The following is a 20095-nucleotide window of genomic DNA, read 5'->3' as shown; positions in this document are numbered from 1 at the left end:
GGAAACCAAAGCACCTAGTGGAGCACTACATGCTCATCGGCACTGAAGAGGCCTACACGCAGGCAAGAAAAGTATTGAACGAGAGGTACGGAAACAGTAGTGTAGTGAGCACCGCTTTCATAAGCAAACTCCGTCAGTGGCCGAGGTTAACGCCGAGGGATGCAGCAGGCTTGAGAGATTTCTCTGATTTTCTGGGGAAAGTAGAGGCAGCACGAGCAACCACAGCAAGCCTTGGAGTGCTGGACTACGCCAGTGAGAATGCTCGTCTAGTCGAGAAACTGCCATTCAACCTTGAGACAAAGTGGCGGGACAAGATTGACTATTGGAGACAGATCCGTGGTCAGGATTCCTTCCCCCCATTCAGCGAGTTTGTCAAACTTGTGAAGATTGCAGCAGACAGGGCAAACATTCCTGAGTTGCAGAGCGTGGTTCTAAGTCAGGACAAACAACGTTCAAATGCAGGAAGTGCTCCGAAAAAGAACACCAGTGTTTTTGCGACTAGTACGAGTCGAGGTGAACCAACAAGCAGAGTGCAGTTGTCCAGTGACAAGAGTTGTCTCTTCTGCAATAAGCGTCATCTCCTGGACGACTGTGAGCGCTTTCTGCGCAAGCCTTTCGCTGAGCGAAAGGATTTCTTCTTCAAGAAGAGACTGTGCATGGGCTGTGCACGTTCCAGTGATCATCAAGTGAGAGAGTGTAACGACAAAAAAGTTTGTCGGATCTGCGCTGGTGCCCATTTGACCTGTCTCCATCGCAACTTCCAACAGAGACGGCCAGAAGAAACTGCTTCAAGTAACCCCCAGTCAGCAGCGGCAAGTAAACAACCAGCTGACAAAGTCCCAAACAATTCATCCCCACCCAAAGAAGTCATTGCTGTGCACCCCAAACGAGATGAGGGAATGTCCAACTGTATTCAAGTGTGTTCCCAACCAGACCAAGAAGGAGAAGGTGACCACTCCATGATTATACCAGTGCTGGTTCGTAGTGAGAGTGATCCAGCGAGGGAGTTCCTCGAATATGCCATCTTGGACGAACAATCCAACAGTTGCTTCGTGTCAAAGAGTTTGTGTGAAAGGATGAACCTGCAGGGACCAGAGACGCAGTTACTACTTAGTACAATGCAAGAGCAAAATGTGCAAATCACCAGCAGTCGAATATCCGGGCTTGAAGTGCTTGATGTCAATAGAGAGCACACTGTTAAACTTCCAGTCTGCTTCAAGCGGGACAGCGTTCCAGCCAAGAAATCCCAGATACCGAAACCTGCGGTTGTGCATCAATGGCCCCACCTGAAGTCTCTAGGAGAGAAACTCATGCCCTATGATCCAACCCTGCACATCTCTCTTCTCATCGGAAGCAATTGCCCAAGAGTGGTTAGACCCAGAGAAATCATCGCCGGTGGAGAGGATGACCCCTACGGCCAGAGGTCACTACTAGGCTGGGGAGTAATTGGGAACGTTTGCAAGGCTGCACGACAAACCGATGACCAACCTGCAGTATGCAACAAAGTGGTTGCTGCTGAACCACAAAGCTACCAACACTTCGTCTATGGTACGAGGGTGAAAGAAGTCTTAAACCCAGAGAAAGTTCTCAAGGTGTTGGAATCCGACTTTGTCGAGAATCATCAGAGGAAGCCATACTCAGTAGAAGACGAGAAGTTCCTGAGCGTGATGGAAAAAGGAATAAAGAAAGCATCCGATGGCCACTACGAAATGCCACTACCACTGAAGTCTGACGCTGCGACCCTGCCTAACAACCGCCAACTTGCAGTAAAGAGATGGAATCAGCTGTCCGCCAGATTCCGAAAGAATGTGAAGTTTCGTGAAGACTACAGGGAGTTCATGAAAGATGTTATCCCAAAGTGTGCAGAGAGAGTCCCCCTAGACCAACTGGAAGTTGATGAGGGAAAGGTAAACTATGTGCCGCACACCGGAGTCTATCACCCCAAAAAGCCGGACAAGATAAGAGTGGTGTTCGACTGTTCAGCCAAATATGGAGGCGTTTCACTCAACGACCATCTCCTTCAAGGTCCTGACTTGACTAATGGTCTTCTCGGTGTTCTGTGTAGATTCAGGAAAGAGGAAGTGGCCTTTATGGTTGACGTGAAGAGCATGTTCCATCAGTTCTATGTAGAAGAGAAGTACCGTGACCTGCTGCGATTCCTATGGTGGGAAAATGGTGATCCAGAGAAGCCAGTGGTCGAATACAGAATGAAAGTTCACGTGTTTGGGGCCGCTAGCTCACCAGGCTGTGCCAACTTCGGGCTGAAGAGAGCAGCAGATGATGGAGAGGATGAGTTTGGAGCAGAGGCAGCAAACTTCATTCGTAATGATTTCTACGTAGACGATGGACTGAAGTCATTACTGATCAAAGCCAGTCAGAATCTGTGTGGAAAAGCTGGGTTGAAACTGCACAAAATCATCTCCAACAAAAGAGAGCTGTTGGAAAAATTCCCAGCAGAAGAGCGAGCCAGTGGTACAAGGGAACTAGATCTGAAGGTTGATGTACTACCAATGGAAAGAGCCCTGGGCGTCACTTGGTGTGTCGAGAGTGACACCTTTCAGTTCCATATTGAGTTGAAAGATAGACCATTCACAAGACGAGGCATACTTTCAACTGTAAGTTCGATCTATGACCCAAATGGCTATGTGGCTCCAGTAACCCTCAGAGGGAAGAGGATTTTGCAGCAGATGTGTCGCGACAAACTTGATTGGGACAGTCCAGTGCCAGAGATGCTACAACCTGAGTGGGAGAAATGGCGTTTAGAGGTTCTCGGCTTAGAGAAGATCCAAATCCAGCGATGTTTTAAGCCCAAGGATTTTGGAACTGTGACAGCAGTTGAATTGCATCATTTTTCCGATGCAAGCCAAGATGGTTATGGTCAGTGTTCCTACCTGCGACTAGTCGATGAGAACAATAAGGCACATTGTTCCTTTGTAGTCGGTAAGTCCAGAGTGGCCCCTCTGAAGCTCGTCACCATCCCCCGGCTAGAACTTGCAGCAGCAACTGCCTCAGCAACTGTGAGTGAATTCCTGCGACGAGAGCTATGTTACGAGATGCTCCACGAATATTACTGGACAGACAGCAAGATTGTTTTGGGATACATAAACAATGAAGCAAGACGATTCCATGTCTATGTTGCTAACAGAGTGCAGCAAATCAGAAGTCTGACTAACCCAGAGAGGTGGATGTACGTAGACACCAAAGAAAATCCTGCTGACGAAGCATCACGTGGTCTGACAGCAAAGGAACTTATAGAGAAGTCCTGCTGGTTATCCGGTCCAGATTTCTTGCAGAAGGATGGCCCCTTTCAACCCCAGCCAGCCGTAGTTGCACCACTGAGTGAATCAGACCCAGATGTGAAAAGAGTCTCAGCTTTCGTGACAACAGCTGAGAACAACGCACGACATCATCACTTCGAAGTGAGCCGACTTGATTGCTTTTCATCCTGGAATAGAGCTTGCAGGGCAGTCGCTCTTTGTCTGAGGTTGAAGACAAAGTTGAGGAACAGAGTAGTGAAGAAACCTTGTGAAGGGAAAGTTTGTTCCACTCCTGCGAAGCAAGCAATCACTGTGGCAGAACTACAGAATGGAGAGATGGAAATCATCAAAAATGTTCAGCATGAACATTTCAGTGTCGAGTTACAGGCCCTACAAGAACTTGGTGTAATCGGGCAAGTCACCGATGGAAAGACTGCAAGGGTGAGAAATGACTACCTGAAGAAGACGAGTTGTCTGTACCGGCTAGATCCCTTTCTAGATGTCGATGGCATCATCCGAGTGGGTGGCCGTATTGCCAGATCTGATCTTCCACTTGAAGCTAAGCATCCAGCCGTTCTCCCTCACAAAGGTCATGTCACCCAGTTGTTGATTCGCCATATTCATGAGAAGGTGAATCACATGGGCAGAGGAATGACACACAACGAGCTACGTCAGAGAGGGTACTGGGTAATTGGTGGTTCATCAGCTGTGTCCAACTACATCTCAAGATGTGTGACCTGCCGCAAACTGCGTGGATCGCTGCAGCGACAGAAGATGTCTGACCTACCCGTAGATCGACTAGAGCCAGCGCCCCCATTTTCCTATTGCGCTGTGGACTACTTCGGTCCATTTTTGGTGAAAGAGCGTAGGAGTCAAGTGAAACGTTATGGTGTCCTGTTCACATGTATGGCGTCTAGAGGTGTTCATCTAGAGACAGCAAATTCCTTAACGGCAAGTTCTTTCATCAATGCCCTTACAAGATTCCAGAGCAGGAGAGGACCTGTACGTTAACTGCGTTCAGACCAAGGTACAACATTCATCGGTGCTCGGAGTGAGCTGAGAGAAGCGCTAGCTGAGATGGAGCAGGACAGAGTCCACCAGTACCTGTTAGAGAGCAACTGTGACTGGATTCCCTTCAAGCTGAACACACCGCATGCCAGTCACATGGGAGGCGTGTGGGAGAGACAGATAGGTACAGTACGCCGTGCACTAGAGGGTCTTCTTCTTAAAACCACGACACAACTGGATGATGAATGTTTCAGGACCTTAATGACTGAGGTAGAAGGCATCATCAATTCACGACCTCTCACGACAGACTATCTCTGCTCATCAGACGCACCAGAGCCATTGACACCCAATCATCTGTTCACCATGAAACCCAAGGTGGTTCTGCCTCCGCCTGGAAAGTTCCAGAAGGAAGATGTCTATGCCCGCAAATGGTGGAGACGTGTCCAGTACTTGACCAATGAGTTTTGGGTGAGATGGAGAAAGGAGTTTCTGCACCATCTTCAAGAGCGCAAAAAGTGGGTCAATCCAGAAAGAGATCTACAAGTAGGTGATGTCGTGATCTCCAAGGAAGGTGAGCAGACCAGGAACCAGTGGCCACTGGGACGCGTAGTGGAGACCTACCCGAGCAATGACGGAAGAGTCAGGTCAGTGAAGCTCTTGATGGCCGATGGCACACGAGACAACCTTGGCAGACGGCAACACTCTCCATCACTCCTTGACAGACCAGTACACAAGCTTGTCCTGTTGGTACCTGCAGAGAAGCCTGAAGCTCAAGAGACCAGAGAAGTCCCCGCCGAAGAGCCAAACTGAAGATCCTGCCAGAAGAGACCCACTGCTGACGACAATCTATCTAGTTTATGAACTTTACATTTTAACTGTTCTTGTTACTCATTAGTAGGTAGATACCAATTTAACGAGCCAACACTAGTCTGCATCTGAGGAGCAGTGCGTGCGAGACAAGATGACCACCAAGATGAAGGAACATTTTCATGGACATTAATCTTTGAAGTTCAGGTTTGATTTTAGTTTGTTAACTGCGAGATGCAGTTAGAGGAGCCATGTCACTGCAGCAGCTGTGCAGTGATTAATTTTCTTAACAAGTTTTTTCATAGTTTAAATTTAGAATTCCATTTTTTAGAGTATTACTGCATATTTAGTGAAAGAGCCTACAGTTAATGTTCACCTTATAATAGTGAAAGAGCCCACTTGTGTTACATTAAGTAGCCTCCTTCCCACCACCAGAGTGACCTTGTGCACTTCCTATGTGCATACAGAGACCTTGTGTGGGTACAAGTACCACATAATCTTGCCACATAAACAATAGGCAGCCATATTTACTGACCATGTGATTTCAGAGACAAGTGTTTTCATACTCATAGCAATTTAGTTCTTCAAGTTTCATCACTTTATTCACTCTTTGTGGACCATGAAAGACCCCATTTTGGTAAGAAGCATTTTCCTTGATTTTATGAGTTACTTTTAATATGTTTAGAGACAGAATTCAGTGGATTTTCTGAGATTTTAGAGTTGATTATTCATTCAGCAAAAACAGATTGAACTGCAAATAGTGTTTAGATTTGACAAATCAGACTGCACATTTTTTGGACTCAACTTGCCATGTTTAATAGATTAGACTTTTCCATGTACATTTATTATAGTTTTCTTATTAGTGTTTTTTCTGCTTTATTAAATTGCAGATTGTTATCTCAATCTACTCAATCTACTATCAGCAATCACCACCATGTTGTCAAGTGGCTTCATTGTGTTTTGTGTGTGGTTCCTGGATTGATTGTGAATACCAGTCACTTGGGAGTCCTTTTCTCATAAGTTTGAGAACTAGTAGTCCGAAACTCCTCTGGGCACAAGTGAGCCCCGAGGCAGCCACAAAGAGGTAATTCACCAAAGTTTTTGATATCAACACTCGGACTGTAATCCGGAAAGATTTTTTATTTTTGTTTTTTTGATGCAATTCTGTAGGTTAAATATATAAGCAACGTGAACCTCCGACTTTATATCAAATTGGGTAAGTTATAGGATTTGGTTGATATGGAACAATCATCCGAAATCCTTTCAGTTATATTCTCTAATCATCAATAAGACTATTATGACAATTGTGTCAAAATAACAAGAATGATGATGTACAATATTGTTACGGTACCAGTCTTTAAATTTCCCAGCAGTTGATTAGGCATTTCCTTTACAAACGTTCCCAAGGAAACTTAAGCCTTGAAGTTTCAGGTGTTCAGATCTCAGAAGGGGAACCAGACTTGAACACCGAGGCCCAGTTTGAGAAGGTATGATTGATGCATTTTTTCTTATGTATTTTATTATCTTTTCATCCGTTCATATAATTTGTTTGTTTCATTTTTTATTATTTGCTTCATAATAATTCAGTTGTTATTTGTGGAGGAAAGAATGGACAGGGATCAGTGATGTAAAGGATAAACAATCTTTTTTACTTTTTCATTTTTTTCCTTTGGTTTTTAAACATAAAGGTGAAGCAATTCCAAGCAGACCATTATGAAGAAGGGAGGGATGTATATGATGCATTCGCCAAAGCAATCGCTGTAATAAGTTCCAATGTCCGATGGATGGATGGAACTAATGATGTCGCTGATTGGCTCAAGAAGGTTGTGTATTAGGGTCTATAAAAGTCAGTCAACCTGAGCATTAACATGAGGCAAAAACATTTGTAGACAAGTGCGTTTTAAAACCGGAAAGTAAAATACTCTTTGAAAAAGTTGAGGAATAAGCAGAAAATCCACTGATATGGAGTGAATGTTTTAAAAAAAAAGAACATTCCAAACCATTCCGATTTTTTAATTGAGGGAGATGCTAACATTTGCATTTGAACCTTTCTCTTAGAAAGGTTATTAGTGAACCAGTCACTGTTTTATCACATCGGTGGTTCTCGGAGGTCTGTTGAGTTGTTTATGATTTCAGTTATACGTACTAATTTTTATGTGTTTTGCTAGTTTTTGTTGTGTTAGATAGTGTTTGCAGTTAAAATTGTAATCGTTTTATTCAAATATTATGCTGTTTAAATTTACTTCAGTTGTTTAATTCAGATGTTTTTATATTCAAACTGTTAGTTTCAAAGTATTAGAAAAAGCATTTCCATTCTTGCAGATTGTTCTTTTTATTTTAATGTAGTTACAATGAGATTTACACAAACCTTTTCCAGCGACATACAGAAACCATTGCCCTCTAACTCCTCCTCAAGGCATAAGGTCTATCACGAGTGAAGGGAAATAACCTCAGGTTAAAATTAAAAGAATTAACAAAAATGGTACTAAAATTCCATGTGCAGAAGAATACAACATTCTGCTGACATTACTTTATTCTTCTGATATGCTATACATTCTGAATTTTTGTTCACACTTATGCGCCTATCAAATGGTTTAATTGACCGAATCTATGCAACGGAAAAAAATTGTTGAGAAAGATGTCAAGCTTACAGGACGTGATTCAGGATTTACACCCTCAGTGAGTGAAATTCATGTTGTATTGGTTTAAAACAAAATTTAAAAAGTGAATATAGTATTATGACCCAAAGGTCAAATTGCATGTAAATCATGGTAAACATTCACTACTATAATACAAATGTATAGGCCTATAGAGAAAAAACAACATACACATGTATAAGTTGAGTAGGAAACAAGAAAGACGAAATTAGTACATTACACATACAGGAAGATTTGTCTGCCGCAAATCTTTGCAAAATATATTAAAAAGCTGCTCACCGAGAATACTTGTTCAGCACGTTGATAAAAAGTTAAAACAGGCTGAAAAAAAAAACGGGGGCGGGAGAAATTGGATGGCGGAAAATTGAAAAACCAAGACAGAATACAAGAAAAATTATGTAAACACTGCAAATGAAAAGACGTGTCAAACCTTGTGTAAAACATTCGATTTCCTGGGTCAAAAACACAACTGCACAACACTGAAAACGGAGGATGCTACAGTCTCCGCATTTGGAGGATGGACCTTTTTATCAAGTAAAAAGGCTCTAGCAAAAAGGCTCTAGATTGTCCCGCTTGGGCCAATATGTGGATTGGGTTTTCAGTCCCTACCCGATTCCATGGGTTTTCCCCAGAATATTCTTCTGGGCTTTTCCTCCCACCTCTTAAACTGTAATTTCTTCTCATTGTCTCCTATCTACAGGTTTCGTCAGGCTTTCGGGCTACAGTGCCTATGGCACTTTAGAGGAATCCTTGGTTTCATTACCAGAAAGAAAAAAAAATATTTAAGGCCGAATAAAAAAAAAAACATGTTTCTCGTCCGGGTTTTCGGAAAAAAGGAGGAAGCGGGGCTTTTTATTTTTTAGTTGTTTCAAGATGGCCGCCATTTAAAAATTACCTGCAATTGTTTGTGTTTCCACTGTTCAAAGACACTTTTAAAATGAAAGATATGTTGGACAAGACAACTGAACATAGTTACAGTGTCATTTAGACTTGTATTGGTCTACAATTTATTTTCCGATGAATTTGTGGACTTTTTCAGTGTTTTTTTTAATGCATTTTTCAAAAATAAAAAAATTCAGGCGGCCTCCAAAAAGTAAGCGGGCGGGGACGAGAAACATGTCGTTTTTTTGTACTTCGCCTAAATGATACTTAAGCTATTGAATGATGCATTTTAAGCACATCATTTACATTTCGTATTCACACAAAAAGCCGGCACAACAAATCAGAATATTCATTCATTCAGTTACTTTTCAAAAGTGTATGCTCAAATTACATGTACATAAGGCTAATTTAAAACATTTTGTTTTGGGATTTGTTTATATATACAATAAATGCAGAAAAATATATATAACTTGTTGGGCAAAACTTGCAAACCACACAAAACACCATGTCAAATATTGTATGTACATTTATATTTAGTTCAGTATGATTTGCAACATGCCATGGGCCCTGTTGCTCTAAACTCCAAATTTTATTTGTGGGCAATAAATCTCAATTATTTTTTTATAATATAAGGTAACATATTTTAATATTTAAATGACAACAAGGACTATCCCATTAAGCGCTCAGTTTATGTCCATATTGGAAACCGGCCCTTCAATTTGACCCACACAATCCGCAGTGTGATTTGCTGTAGGGACAGTATTTTCAATGGTACATTCCTGGGGTTCTGGGGTAATTTCCTTGCTTTCAACATCCAGCACTAAGTCAGTCATGGGAAGTTCAGGTACGCTTTTTTCCTCATCAGAATGTTCTTGTTTAGTTTCGTTTGGTGCAGCGGACTCGACTTGGGCTGTTCCTGAATACCCCTCTGCCCCTCCAGGATTTTCTTGCACGACTTGCAGTTTCAATTCGTCTTCTATTGGAGGTTTGGCCATTTCATTATCCAGTGAGGATGGCATTACCAGATCCCCACTGGTCAGAGAGGGATCTGGTACAATTTCATCTGCTACCACATCCTCTGCTGTAACAGCACTGTTGTTCAAATTATTTGACATAGACAGGACCTCCAAAGAAGATTGAGGTATCTCATCATCATCGAATGCGGGTTTTGGTGAATCTGCTCCAGCATCTCTTTCTGACTCATCTCTCTTACCTTCTACATCTTCCCTAATGTCCTCACTGGGAGAGGCAACCTCCTGATCTATTTTAATCTTAGAGTCTTGTTTGATATCCTTGATTTCAGAGTCACTCTCCTGATGTTCTTTATTGATGTCCTCACTTTCAAAAGTACCCTTATCTACATTCTTCACAACGCCCTCATTAACATTGGAAGCACTCTCTTCAACCTCTTCTCTGACGTCCTTGCTTTCAGTATTATCCATGTTATCCATCTTATTTCCAACATCCACCATCAAGTCCTCATTTTCAAAGGCTCCCTCATGGTCTATCTTATTTTCAACATTTTCTTTGATGTCCTCATTCTTTAAGGCATCTTCCTTGATGTCCTCGGTTCTGGAAGTAGCCTCCATCATTTTGCCCCAATCTTCCTCAGCTTCCTCCTCATTCCCTTCCCCTTCCTCTTCCCCCTCCTCCACAAGTGGCGTCAGTGATGTCATCCCGCTCTTACTCATGTCATTGACAGCAAACTCAAATTCGTTCTTCAGCTCCTGTGGCTCAGGGGATGGGGGTGGGGCCATAGGTGTGGCCATGCTGATCTCCTGGCCCGGTGCCATTTCGCGAGGCTTCTCCGGTGAGGTCATAAAGTCCCGTTCATCCACTACGGGCCAGGGCTCTGGTGTAGCGGATGGCTGTGGGGTAACCGGCGGTACAGGGGACCGGCTGGGAGCATCGGAGTTGCCACCAGCAGTGATGCTGGTGCAGTTGCCCCAGGGAGTGGAGACCGGAGTCATGCCATATTTCACTGGGGATGTTGGGAGGCTGGTGTCCATGGCTGAAGTCCCTGGATAAGAGGTTGGCAGCTCGCTGTGCACTTCTCGGATCGTGCCTAGGGCCTCTGCATTCAAGGGATCCTGAGCAGTGGTTTCTTTCTGCAGGGTACCAGTGGTTTGTTTAGATGGGCTTGGCGAGCGACCAGGTCTGTGGTAGCTGGCCGACAGCGGCTTGTATGCCTGGTGGATGTTGGTGGCAGGGGTACCCAGGGGTGCCTGGGGCACACCTGTGGACAGAGATGGAGACACAGCGTGGAGGGGATGCTGCAAAGCAAACAAAGACATCAGTCAAAAATAAGTTTCCTCTCGTTGAGACCAATGAACAGGTTTGCAGTAAAGGTCCTGCACAACTTATCTTTGATTCAGCTATTATGAAAGTGACTTTCTTCTCTATGCATATTGCTTTTTTGCATACAACTTTGTGTCTCAAACATTCGGCTTTGCACTTAAGTATTTAACTTTGCTGTCTACATTTTGTTCTGAACAATTTTAATGCAATTTCCATCAAATATCTGAACATATCTGCATCAAGCGACTTTGGTATGCAGGAATAAATATTTCAGGCTTTTTGCTAGAGACACAATCTACAGATGCAACAAGTACAAAGTAAGGAATAGTATTGCAGCAATAACAGTAAAATTAAAATTCAATGTGCATAAAAATATTAACATTTAGACTACAGTGTTACTAAGTACTACAAATAGGAAATAAAGTTGGAAACATGACTTGACAGTCAGAACAATTTATAGTTGGATACAAGTTTGAATACAAGGAAAGGTGCACTCAAGTGCAAGAACTACAACCCTTTGAATAAATTTGAGTATTTAGAAAGGGTAGTAGAAAAAATCACAAGTAAGGCAAGTTCTCTGAGGACAAGACAGGGTTAAAGTTAGAGAAACTTGTGCAACATCTAAGTTTTACTTTAAGATGAGAATCAGCATTTTGTTGCACACCGTGGCAAGAATCATTGCAATGAACAGGCGCATGGAAATTTGTGTGTACGAATATGAACAGCGATTAGCAAAACGGTTTTGAAATAATTTTAGCACGTGATGCTTTACACGCAATTAGTACGTTTGTTAGTTTTACCTCATTGTCACACCAAAATAACTCAGGCTGCATGCAAGAAAAGTTGTGGGAAGGAAATAGCGATTAATGGCACATTAGAACATAAATGGTTTTGTACATGTACTTTATTTGTATAACACCAGCCATCCAATAAAGTTCTAATTAGCCTTCAAGTTTTGCATCATTAACTTTGCTTTTTAGCCAACAACCAAGAAGACTACTTTTCTTCCTAAATTCCACACTGTTGACAAACCAAAACTATTTAAGCTCCTCAACAGTGTTGCAGTTGAGTAAATCACAAGTCCCCACAAGTCCATCACAAGTCCTTCAGTCTCAAGTCAAGTCACTAGCTATTCAAATGAACTGTTACAAAAGCATTCCATTGTCATTGTTCATCCCATTACTTGTGGCTAAACTTATGACTGGACTTATTATGAAAGGACTTGTGAATGGACTTTTGATGGACTCAACTACAATACTGCTCCACAATAAAACAGTTGACTCTGACAATTCTACATCAGGCTGGTATATAAGGCCAATACGAAAAACTTAGCTTTCTAAGTTACAAAATGAACAAAATTGCCAAATGAACAAAAGGTCTGCAACGCCAAAAGTTCGGCAGTAAAAAATACACTCACAAAGTCCTCGCTAGCGATCGGGGAGGGCGTGTCGTGCAGGTACTGGCTGGCAAACCGCTCGGCGTAAACAGGGGCCGACACCCTCCCGTATGGCTGCAGGGGAGTGGTTAACTCAGTTCGGTCCGGTGACAGGACCGAGGGGAGCGTCACGTAGAGGGTGGAGGCCTTCTCAGAGCGAGGTGTGGAGGGTTTCTCTGGGGAGAGGTTGTCTGGAGTGGGCAGTGGTCCTGAGTCAAAAAAAGGGGAAAACCTGGAAGCTATCAGTTCATAGAACGCCGGTGCAGCGTTCCTAAATTACAAATTTCACTCCAGAGAATTTCTTTGGCCAAGTAATATTCATCGTAATTGAAAATTGAAGAAAACACAAGTACAGTGTTCTGGGAGTAAATAACAGGTTCAAAATAATGATGTGCAAACCCGACCCGAAACCGACTTTGGGTCAGGTCGGTTTGTCCATCTTTTCAGTTGGGTTGGTTTCGGTTTTGCATTTACATTTTCAGGTCGGGTCGGGTCGGTTTAGCCATCTTTTGAAAAAAAAAAAAACTGAAATAAACTGAACCAGTTGAGAAATTCAGGTGATGCAATATTATTGACAGTCACTGTGACCGCAGCCCATTGTGTGGTGTGGCCACCGAGCGCACTATCAAGTTCCCACGGTATTTCTCCAGTCGGATCGGGACTGACAGTGAAATAGATAGATTGAAACAGTTTCCATGATACCGCGTGGTGACCATGCGTTTATTCAATAAGCACTTCTTATAGTTCGAGGTATGCACTACTTATAGTTTGAGGTATGCACTACTTATAGTTCGAGGTATGCACTACTTATAGTTCAAGGTATGCACTACTTATAGTTCGAGGTTTGCACTACTTATTTTATTCTGAATGTGCACAAACCCATGCGTTTCAATGTCCCTCCCAATGGTCTCGCCCAACTCTCCCTTCCTTACCGTTGAGGGGGTACTTGTTCATGGAGCCCATAGGTCTGCACTCGTAGTATTAAAGTTTGGATGTGTAGTTCAAGCATCAGCAACACACTCAGACACGCCAGAATTTTCCTAATTAACCCATTAGTCAAATAACCATCCCATAGCATCCTGTCTGTTACTCCTTATACCGCCTCAAACTGCCCAGCACTCAATGGTTTTATGGACTCATGGGTTAACTGAGCATTGACCTTCGGCGGAATTGGTAAAACCTGCTTTGAAATTTTAAGAATTTCTGTTTTCTTATTTCTTAAGGACTTTTCAAAAGGCACAGTAAGGTTAAAAAATAAACCAACTAGTTGAAATGATTAATTTTGACTCACCCAGTGTAAGGTCCAACGACTTGGCAGCTTTGTAGTCAAAGGGTTTGGTGGGTTTCGTACCTGGGACCAATGGCGGGAGACTCTTAGTGGACACCGAGGTTAGTTTATTCCTGACTTGGGCACTCTGGGGAACTTGGGCAACTTTCTGGCTCACTCCAGCTTTGAAAAGAAAACAAACTTAACCAATTAATGAGTAGTAACAAGTATCATGAATTATAGAAATAACACATCTCCATAATTAGCATGGTGTTTGCTCAACAACTTGTTGAGCTTAGTATGATCAACTGAGAACTAGACACATCAGGATTACATTACACATATAGCAATTCAGTCAGTAAGCAGTATTTGCTAGGCAGACATTTCAGTTCGCAGCAATATTCTGAGCTTAGCAGACCCACTAAATCTTTCCCCATCCCCACCTATACCAACAATCTCACCCCAGAATGCCTACAAATATTAATTCCTAACTTTTGGTCTTACCACTGATGGGCCCCAAGGGTGGCTGGTGAGCCATCCTACCAAACCGCCCCATCTCCTGATCAGAAGCTACGCCCTCCTCCATTGGAAGCTGCTGAGTGAGGGCGCTATACGTGGACGTGGTCATGGCCGAGATGAGACTGTCGTCCAGGTAGAATGGGTGCTTATGGCGAGCTGAGGCCGACGCTCCTGGTGCTGCTCCTACCTCAGTCTGGTTCCGCCTGGCCCCGCCCTGCAGCAGGCTCATCTTTTTGTTCTGCAGGATGCCGCTGGCAAGCAAGGGGGTCGGGGAGAGGGAGCGGTGGAGGGGCTGGTTGGTGTCGAAGTGGATCAGGGGCATGAGGCGCGACAAGAGAAGTTGTACCTTCCGTTTATCCAGGGAGTCACTAAGTAAACAAAAAATATCTGTATTTCAGAGTTGTAACCAAGTCATTTTTTTCCAAATCAAGTTAAGTCCCAAGTCAAATTTTAGCAAGTCAAGTCAAATCAAGTTTCAAGTTAAAAAAAAAATCGAAACTCAAGTTCGAGTCAGTGATTCGAGTCAACAACACTGCTATATTTTTTAAGGTGAGAAGAAATCTGAAACAGATGAGAGAGGGAACCGGTGTGCGTTGATGAAGCGTGAAAGGATAAACAAGCTGTCTCACCTGTTTTTGATGTGCACAAGTACATCCATTAAAATGTCCCTCGGTAGAGTTAGAAGCTCGGCAATACTGGACGAAAAAGAAAAACATTAATATGAAAAAAATAATTTACAAGAGAGGAAATACAGCCTTCATTCATCTAAAGTTCTTTTAGAATTGGCTTAAATGATTTTAGAATCAGTTGAGCTTTGGTTCTGACACCACCTTCAAACCTCACAGTCCAGGCTCATAGCTCTATATTTTGATAAGCACATCTTTTGATAACAAGAGAGGTGACCACCCTCAGCAAGCTAGTCTCTCATAATTGAAAAGGCCAATCTCAGGCCAATTAACGGTCAGTCAAACAGTACTTAACCATAGTTCAAGATTGTACTTGGTCTAGATTACAATTCTGTGTCATAAGCTAGCGTTATCTTACCTGTCGTCCATGTTGACCGGTTTGGTTTGTCGATGGACAGGTGGTGATCTGCTGGGATGGGTGTATGGCCGGCCTCCTGTCGGGGTGATCCTGGACGGCTTTTTCTTCTGTGAATTTAAAAAAAAAATTTGAAAAAATCTCACCCAACCAACAGTTTTGTTAACTTATCTACTATTGTTGATAGGGCTCGACAAAGGAAGGACAAAATTCAGTCCTTGCTTACCATTTTCTTTGTCCCTTTAGTCTTGTCCCTTGGGGCTTCAGGGACCATTTTGTCTGTCATGTCCTTCAAAGTGACAGGCTTAGAGACGTCATTTTGCTCATTTCTGAAAGAAAGGATTTGGATTTAGATTGAAAGGGGCTGAATTACATCAAAATTTACATATATAAAAAAAACACCCATAAACATGGTTTAATATTATTTAACCATAGCAGTCAAGTAAAAAAATCCATCATGATCGAGCCATCAGGCCGGTGTTTATCTCCCGTCGGGTTTCAGTAGCATGAAACAACTGAGAATATTTCTATTTCCCCTGATGTGATGCTAGTCTATTGCAGGTTACTCCCTGGGTAATGTAGGTACCCATTTATACTCCTGGGTAGAGAGAGGCAAGTGGGTGTGAAGTGGCTTGCCCAAGGATGCAACAAGGATGAAATTTGGAAATCTCCTGGAAATGTCACAGGAAATCATGGTTACTCATACCTTCAAAATGTGGGTAAAGATAAAAGAAAAGATGGCTGTAAATTCCTAAATGAAATTTAGCTAAAATCTGGAATGAAATTAAGAAATCTTGCATTTTGTCAATGCGGTTTGTTTGGTGATCAATTTTAAAGTACTCCAAATTGAAGATTTCAAAAGGGTAATTCCTTACGGCTCAGGAATTGGGTCCCTCTCCCTCTGCAGCTGTCTCTCATAGGCCTTCTTGGATGGGCACCAGACGTAGACCCGGGAGGGAACAAAGGTCTGCTGCCAGTCGCTGTTGAGTTCATCCACCTCAAAGAGCTCCCTCACCTCTACCGACCTGGCTTTTGCTGGTTGGTGACCCTGTGCGATGGAGGAGGGAACTGTCTGGGCACTGGTCGATCGCACCCCCAGGGGGGAGGTGTAGGGGGTGTAGGGGAACTTGTGTTTCGGCCTGCAAACAGCAATAAAACAGAGACAGTTTATTTTTCATGCTCAACTCAACAATAAATACTATATAACTACAGACAATTTGCAGAGCCTAAAAATACATGAAGTTGAGGTCCAACTGACTTTGTTTAAACCATTAAATACTATTTTGACCATGTTACAGTCTAGAACTTTCCCCAAGTACCAATATGAAAGTGTTGAGTATAGGCTGGATCCAATTTTGGGTAACACCTTTCAAATTTTAAGTGCAATGAGTATATTGATATTCAAGCTCAAATATAAGTCTGAATTCAATAACAATACTCAAATTATAATTAGGCCCAACTTACCATAAATGCATACTACGAACAGCACTGCTTTCAATAATGTCGTGTAAGCTAGTGTGAAAAAAAATGCAAATAAAAATCCCATTTTTTTATTAAAAAAACTTTTACTAACCTGTTGTCAAAATTAACAGCGGGCGCAGAGGAGCTGCGTTGGTGCTTGGGCAGCTGTGTGGTGGGGTAGTCATCAGTCGCACCAAAGCCAGACTCAGCCAAGAGATTCTGGACTTTAAGAGTCGGCAAAGCACCTGAAGAAAAATATATACCCTTAAATATTTCACGTTAAGATAATGCTGGGAATTTGCTGGTAGTCTGGGAAGCCAAACCAAACAAATTTCTGAAACCAAATCCTACTTTAAAATTAGCTCATCAAATCTTTAGTTGTACACTTTTGTTATGCCCAAACTATAACATCGCTGTCCCAACAATAGTTGTGACCATCTGGGACTCTGCTACAGTTGGGGGCAGTGCACCTTCGCCATTAGTTACTTTTAGATCCCCTTCCTATATAAGTGAATGAAAACCAATTTGTATTGTATTGATCTCACCTAAACACCTGGTGAGGGCCAGATTTAATTTTCTTTCGGATTCAAGCTCTGAAGGATATTTTCAAACACATAAGTCCAAGAACCATTCGGTTGCTAACTGACACATGTGCCAGAGGCGACTTTTGTTGAAGTAGCACCAGCAAAAATAATAGTAAATCAAAAGATATTGCAGTCATTTTTCAACACACTCTGCAAATTTCGCCTGAAAATTACAGGATAACTAGACATCTAGAGGTAGGGAATTTAATTTTCCCCAGTTACTAAGCAGGTGAGTTTCTTGAATAGTGAAAAACAAGTGAAAAAAAAAACAGTCCCAAGTTTGATTTCCTCAGCACAACTTTTCCTCACTCCAATGCATGCAGTGGTGTGAGACTCACGATACGGAGGAAGTAGCAACTGAGAAATATTTTATGGGGCTAAAACAAACCATACTCAATACCTTCATCTTCACTGGCATTCCAGGAAGTCTGCAGGGGATCCTTCAAGCGGGGCAAGCCTCTTTCAATGCGGCGGTTTGAGGCCCAGCACTGTGGGTGTTGACACAGGGGACCACAGGATGTCTCCTCCACTTGGTACTGCTTCAGGAGGTTGTCGGCTGCCATGACTGTGCTCATGATAGTTGCAGCAAAATCTCATCTTCTTGAGAATACACTAATAAAGGCTGCTTAAAAAGAACACAAGAGACAAGATTAATAAAGTTTTCAGACATTCTCATGATTCATGGATAACAATGACAAACAAATCATGGATAATGACGCACAAAGCTACATTTTGTATGGGAGCAGTGAAACAGTCAAGCTTGAAATTACTTTTTTTTTTCCAGTGGTTATCCCAAATTAACTGATTAACAATTTGCCTATTAATGTGTAGAATATAAGAGAGATTCAGTTTGCCTATCATTCAGTTATCATAGCTGAAGTACACCCGCATGCGTGTGCTGTTGACCAGAACTGAATGACAGGTAACAGCTGTCAATGCACTTTGCCAAAGTTGATTGACGCACGCTCAGTGGATGATAAAAGCATTAGCTCGAGTCTGGTTCCCCGACCTTATTGAGCTTGTGACTATTTTAGGGGGGCCTGAGGAAACAGTCTGGTAAATATCAGAGAAGCTATGCTTTTTGAAAACCGTCAGAATTCTTCCCGAAATTACCATGATAACTGAATAACTAGACTTTGAAGGTACGGAATTCAACGGGTGTAAGCACGTTGGAGAAAACTGTTTTCTTTTTCCAAAATTTTTCATAATTACTTATTCCGCATTTTCTTTGCAACTGAACTGATTACACACCTGTGAAAGGGTACTACAGGTACAAGCCTAGAAGTAGTACTAGACTGATTCTCTGACCTTACAATTCCCCAAAGTCTATAAACTGCCTTGATTCATCTTAAGTGGGGTTAGGGAACCAGACTACAAGAACATGATTGGTTTTCTTGCTTTTTCCAGCATCTACAAGTAGGCCCCTACAAGCCCAAAACGTGAAACAAGTAGGCAGTGGATATTTTGGGATGTTGGTCTGTCGTACTAGCGTCCCACTAAGGAAGTATTGTCAATGTTACAATTTCAAAGTTCACCACAAAAATCACGCAATATACTTGACGAAAATACCTTTGAAAACACCTACTGGCATCTCCACATGTCAAAGGCAAAGTAATGGGGCTTCAATGATACTCAGGATTATTTTTTGGCAGTGCATATTTTGCCAAATCCGTGAAATTCAACTACTATAGCACAGACATCATACAGCGATCATTCAATATCGTTATCTCTGTGATCTAATAACGCACTGTCTATAGTACATACAAACACGTACGTGAAGCAGGGGCCGGGACACGACTGTAACCTGTGTCAAAAAACAAACTCCGCATGCAGATCAGGGGATGAAACTATGACTGTTGTCTTGCTTTCCACGACTGCTATTCACGACAACGCACCAGACGAAAATTGAACCCACTAGCGGCGCTTGAAAGCGGTGTGGTACCCACATACATCGCGCAAGTTTTTTTTTCTGATAATCGTCACGTGATGCATTCATTTGCATAATTAAGTAAACAAGATAGACGACAGCCGTTGGAACTGAACGGTTTTTATGGACAAGCCGCCGAAATCGTCAACAAATTTCACTTCTTTTTTTTTTTGGTTCTGTTTCAAGTCGATCATTAATTGCTTCGTGAATGACTGCTGAATGGTGTGAGGTATGTCCATGGAATCTGGGTCTGGGGTGGGATTATTATACTTTTTTTATTGAACTAGGTTGGACCATTTTTGTAGAGAGTAGAGGCCCTTTTTTTAGGGTCTCTTGCTACCACACTCTACGAATAGGTTATGTCTCCAGCGCTACATCTATGCATGACATGTGAATGAATATGAGCATGTCAGCTGCGGGAGTCATTAATATTAAATTAGTATCAAGCTAGCGCGGCCCCATTTCCATGATTTCTGAAAATTGTTTGCAGCAAAAGCAAAAGTACGTTTTACATTATTACAAACCCTTTAACCTACCATTATTTCAGGATCAGCGTAGACTGGTTTCTTTTAAAATGCTTGATTAAAACTCGTGAAATGGTTTGATCCATCGGAATTATGTCATTCGACAACTACTGACTAGTGAGTGTAAGCACACTGAACTGCAAAAAGCCTCCATGTAGGCCGCCATTTTTCTCTTCCCTTAATTATTACAGTGCTATGGTAACCATAATGGTGTTTTCTAAACGAGAGAGGGCGCCCTTCAAGCATGAGCATTAAAGGAACAGTCTTTTCGTACTTCTGATAATGAGACAGATAACGACCCGTGAAAAAAATGAATTCTGCTTCTCGAATATTAAATAATGTCAAGGCTACATCTCATGAATACGAAATTTAGAGCGTTGGTAAAAAAAAAACTAAGATATTTGCAACTTTGCTTGAAGATAAGAGCA

The 20095-nt window shown here is 42.2% G+C and overlaps 2 protein-coding genes and 1 long non-coding RNA gene across 5 annotated transcripts in view; 2 read left to right on the top strand and 1 right to left on the bottom strand.

Moving 5' to 3' along the window:
- LOC119734589 overlaps positions 1-4268 on the top strand; it is a 5906-nt gene extending 1638 nt beyond the window's left edge. The window contains exon 2 of the mRNA XM_038208125.1: positions 1-4268. This exon is cut by the window's left edge and continues 1154 nt beyond it. Coding sequence (XP_038064053.1) covers positions 1-4268 — 4268 coding nt within the window.
- A 1210-nt stretch (positions 4269-5478) lies between these two features.
- LOC119734405 lies at positions 5479-6147 on the top strand. Its single transcript, XR_005272066.1, has 2 exons — positions 5479-5709; positions 5963-6147. It is a non-coding gene; the product is annotated as an uncharacterized LOC119734405 (long non-coding RNA).
- Positions 6148-8585: 2438 nt separating this feature from the next.
- LOC119734336 lies at positions 8586-19873 on the bottom strand. 3 transcript variants are annotated; one of them, XM_038207781.1, is made up of 12 exons: positions 19680-19873; positions 17617-17841; positions 16745-16877; positions 16047-16310; positions 15398-15500; positions 15175-15281; positions 14760-14825; positions 14116-14498; positions 13636-13794; positions 12327-12553; positions 11710-11736; positions 8586-10884 (listed from the first exon to the last, which is right to left on the bottom strand). In XM_038207781.1, exons 2-12 carry the CDS (start codon positions 17789-17791, stop codon positions 9295-9297), a joined length of 3234 nt encoding a protein of 1077 aa, XP_038063709.1. In that variant the 5' UTR covers positions 17792-17841; positions 19680-19873; the 3' UTR covers positions 8586-9294. The 3 variants fall into 3 exon arrangements, with proteins under 3 accessions (XP_038063709.1, XP_038063708.1, XP_038063710.1); XM_038207780.1 differs by having other exon boundaries at positions 17617-17838; XM_038207782.1 differs by lacking the exon at positions 11710-11736 and having other exon boundaries at positions 17617-17838.
- Positions 19874-20095: the final 222 nt, after the last annotated feature.

The sequence above is a fragment of the Patiria miniata genome, unplaced genomic scaffold (assembly GCF_015706575.1).
Source record: "Patiria miniata isolate m_02_andy unplaced genomic scaffold, ASM1570657v1 HiC_scaffold_27, whole genome shotgun sequence".
Lineage (NCBI taxonomy): Eukaryota > Metazoa > Echinodermata > Asteroidea > Valvatida > Asterinidae > Patiria > Patiria miniata.
The sequence above is the reverse complement of the archived record's forward strand: the minus strand, read 5'-3'. Positions and strand labels throughout refer to the sequence as shown.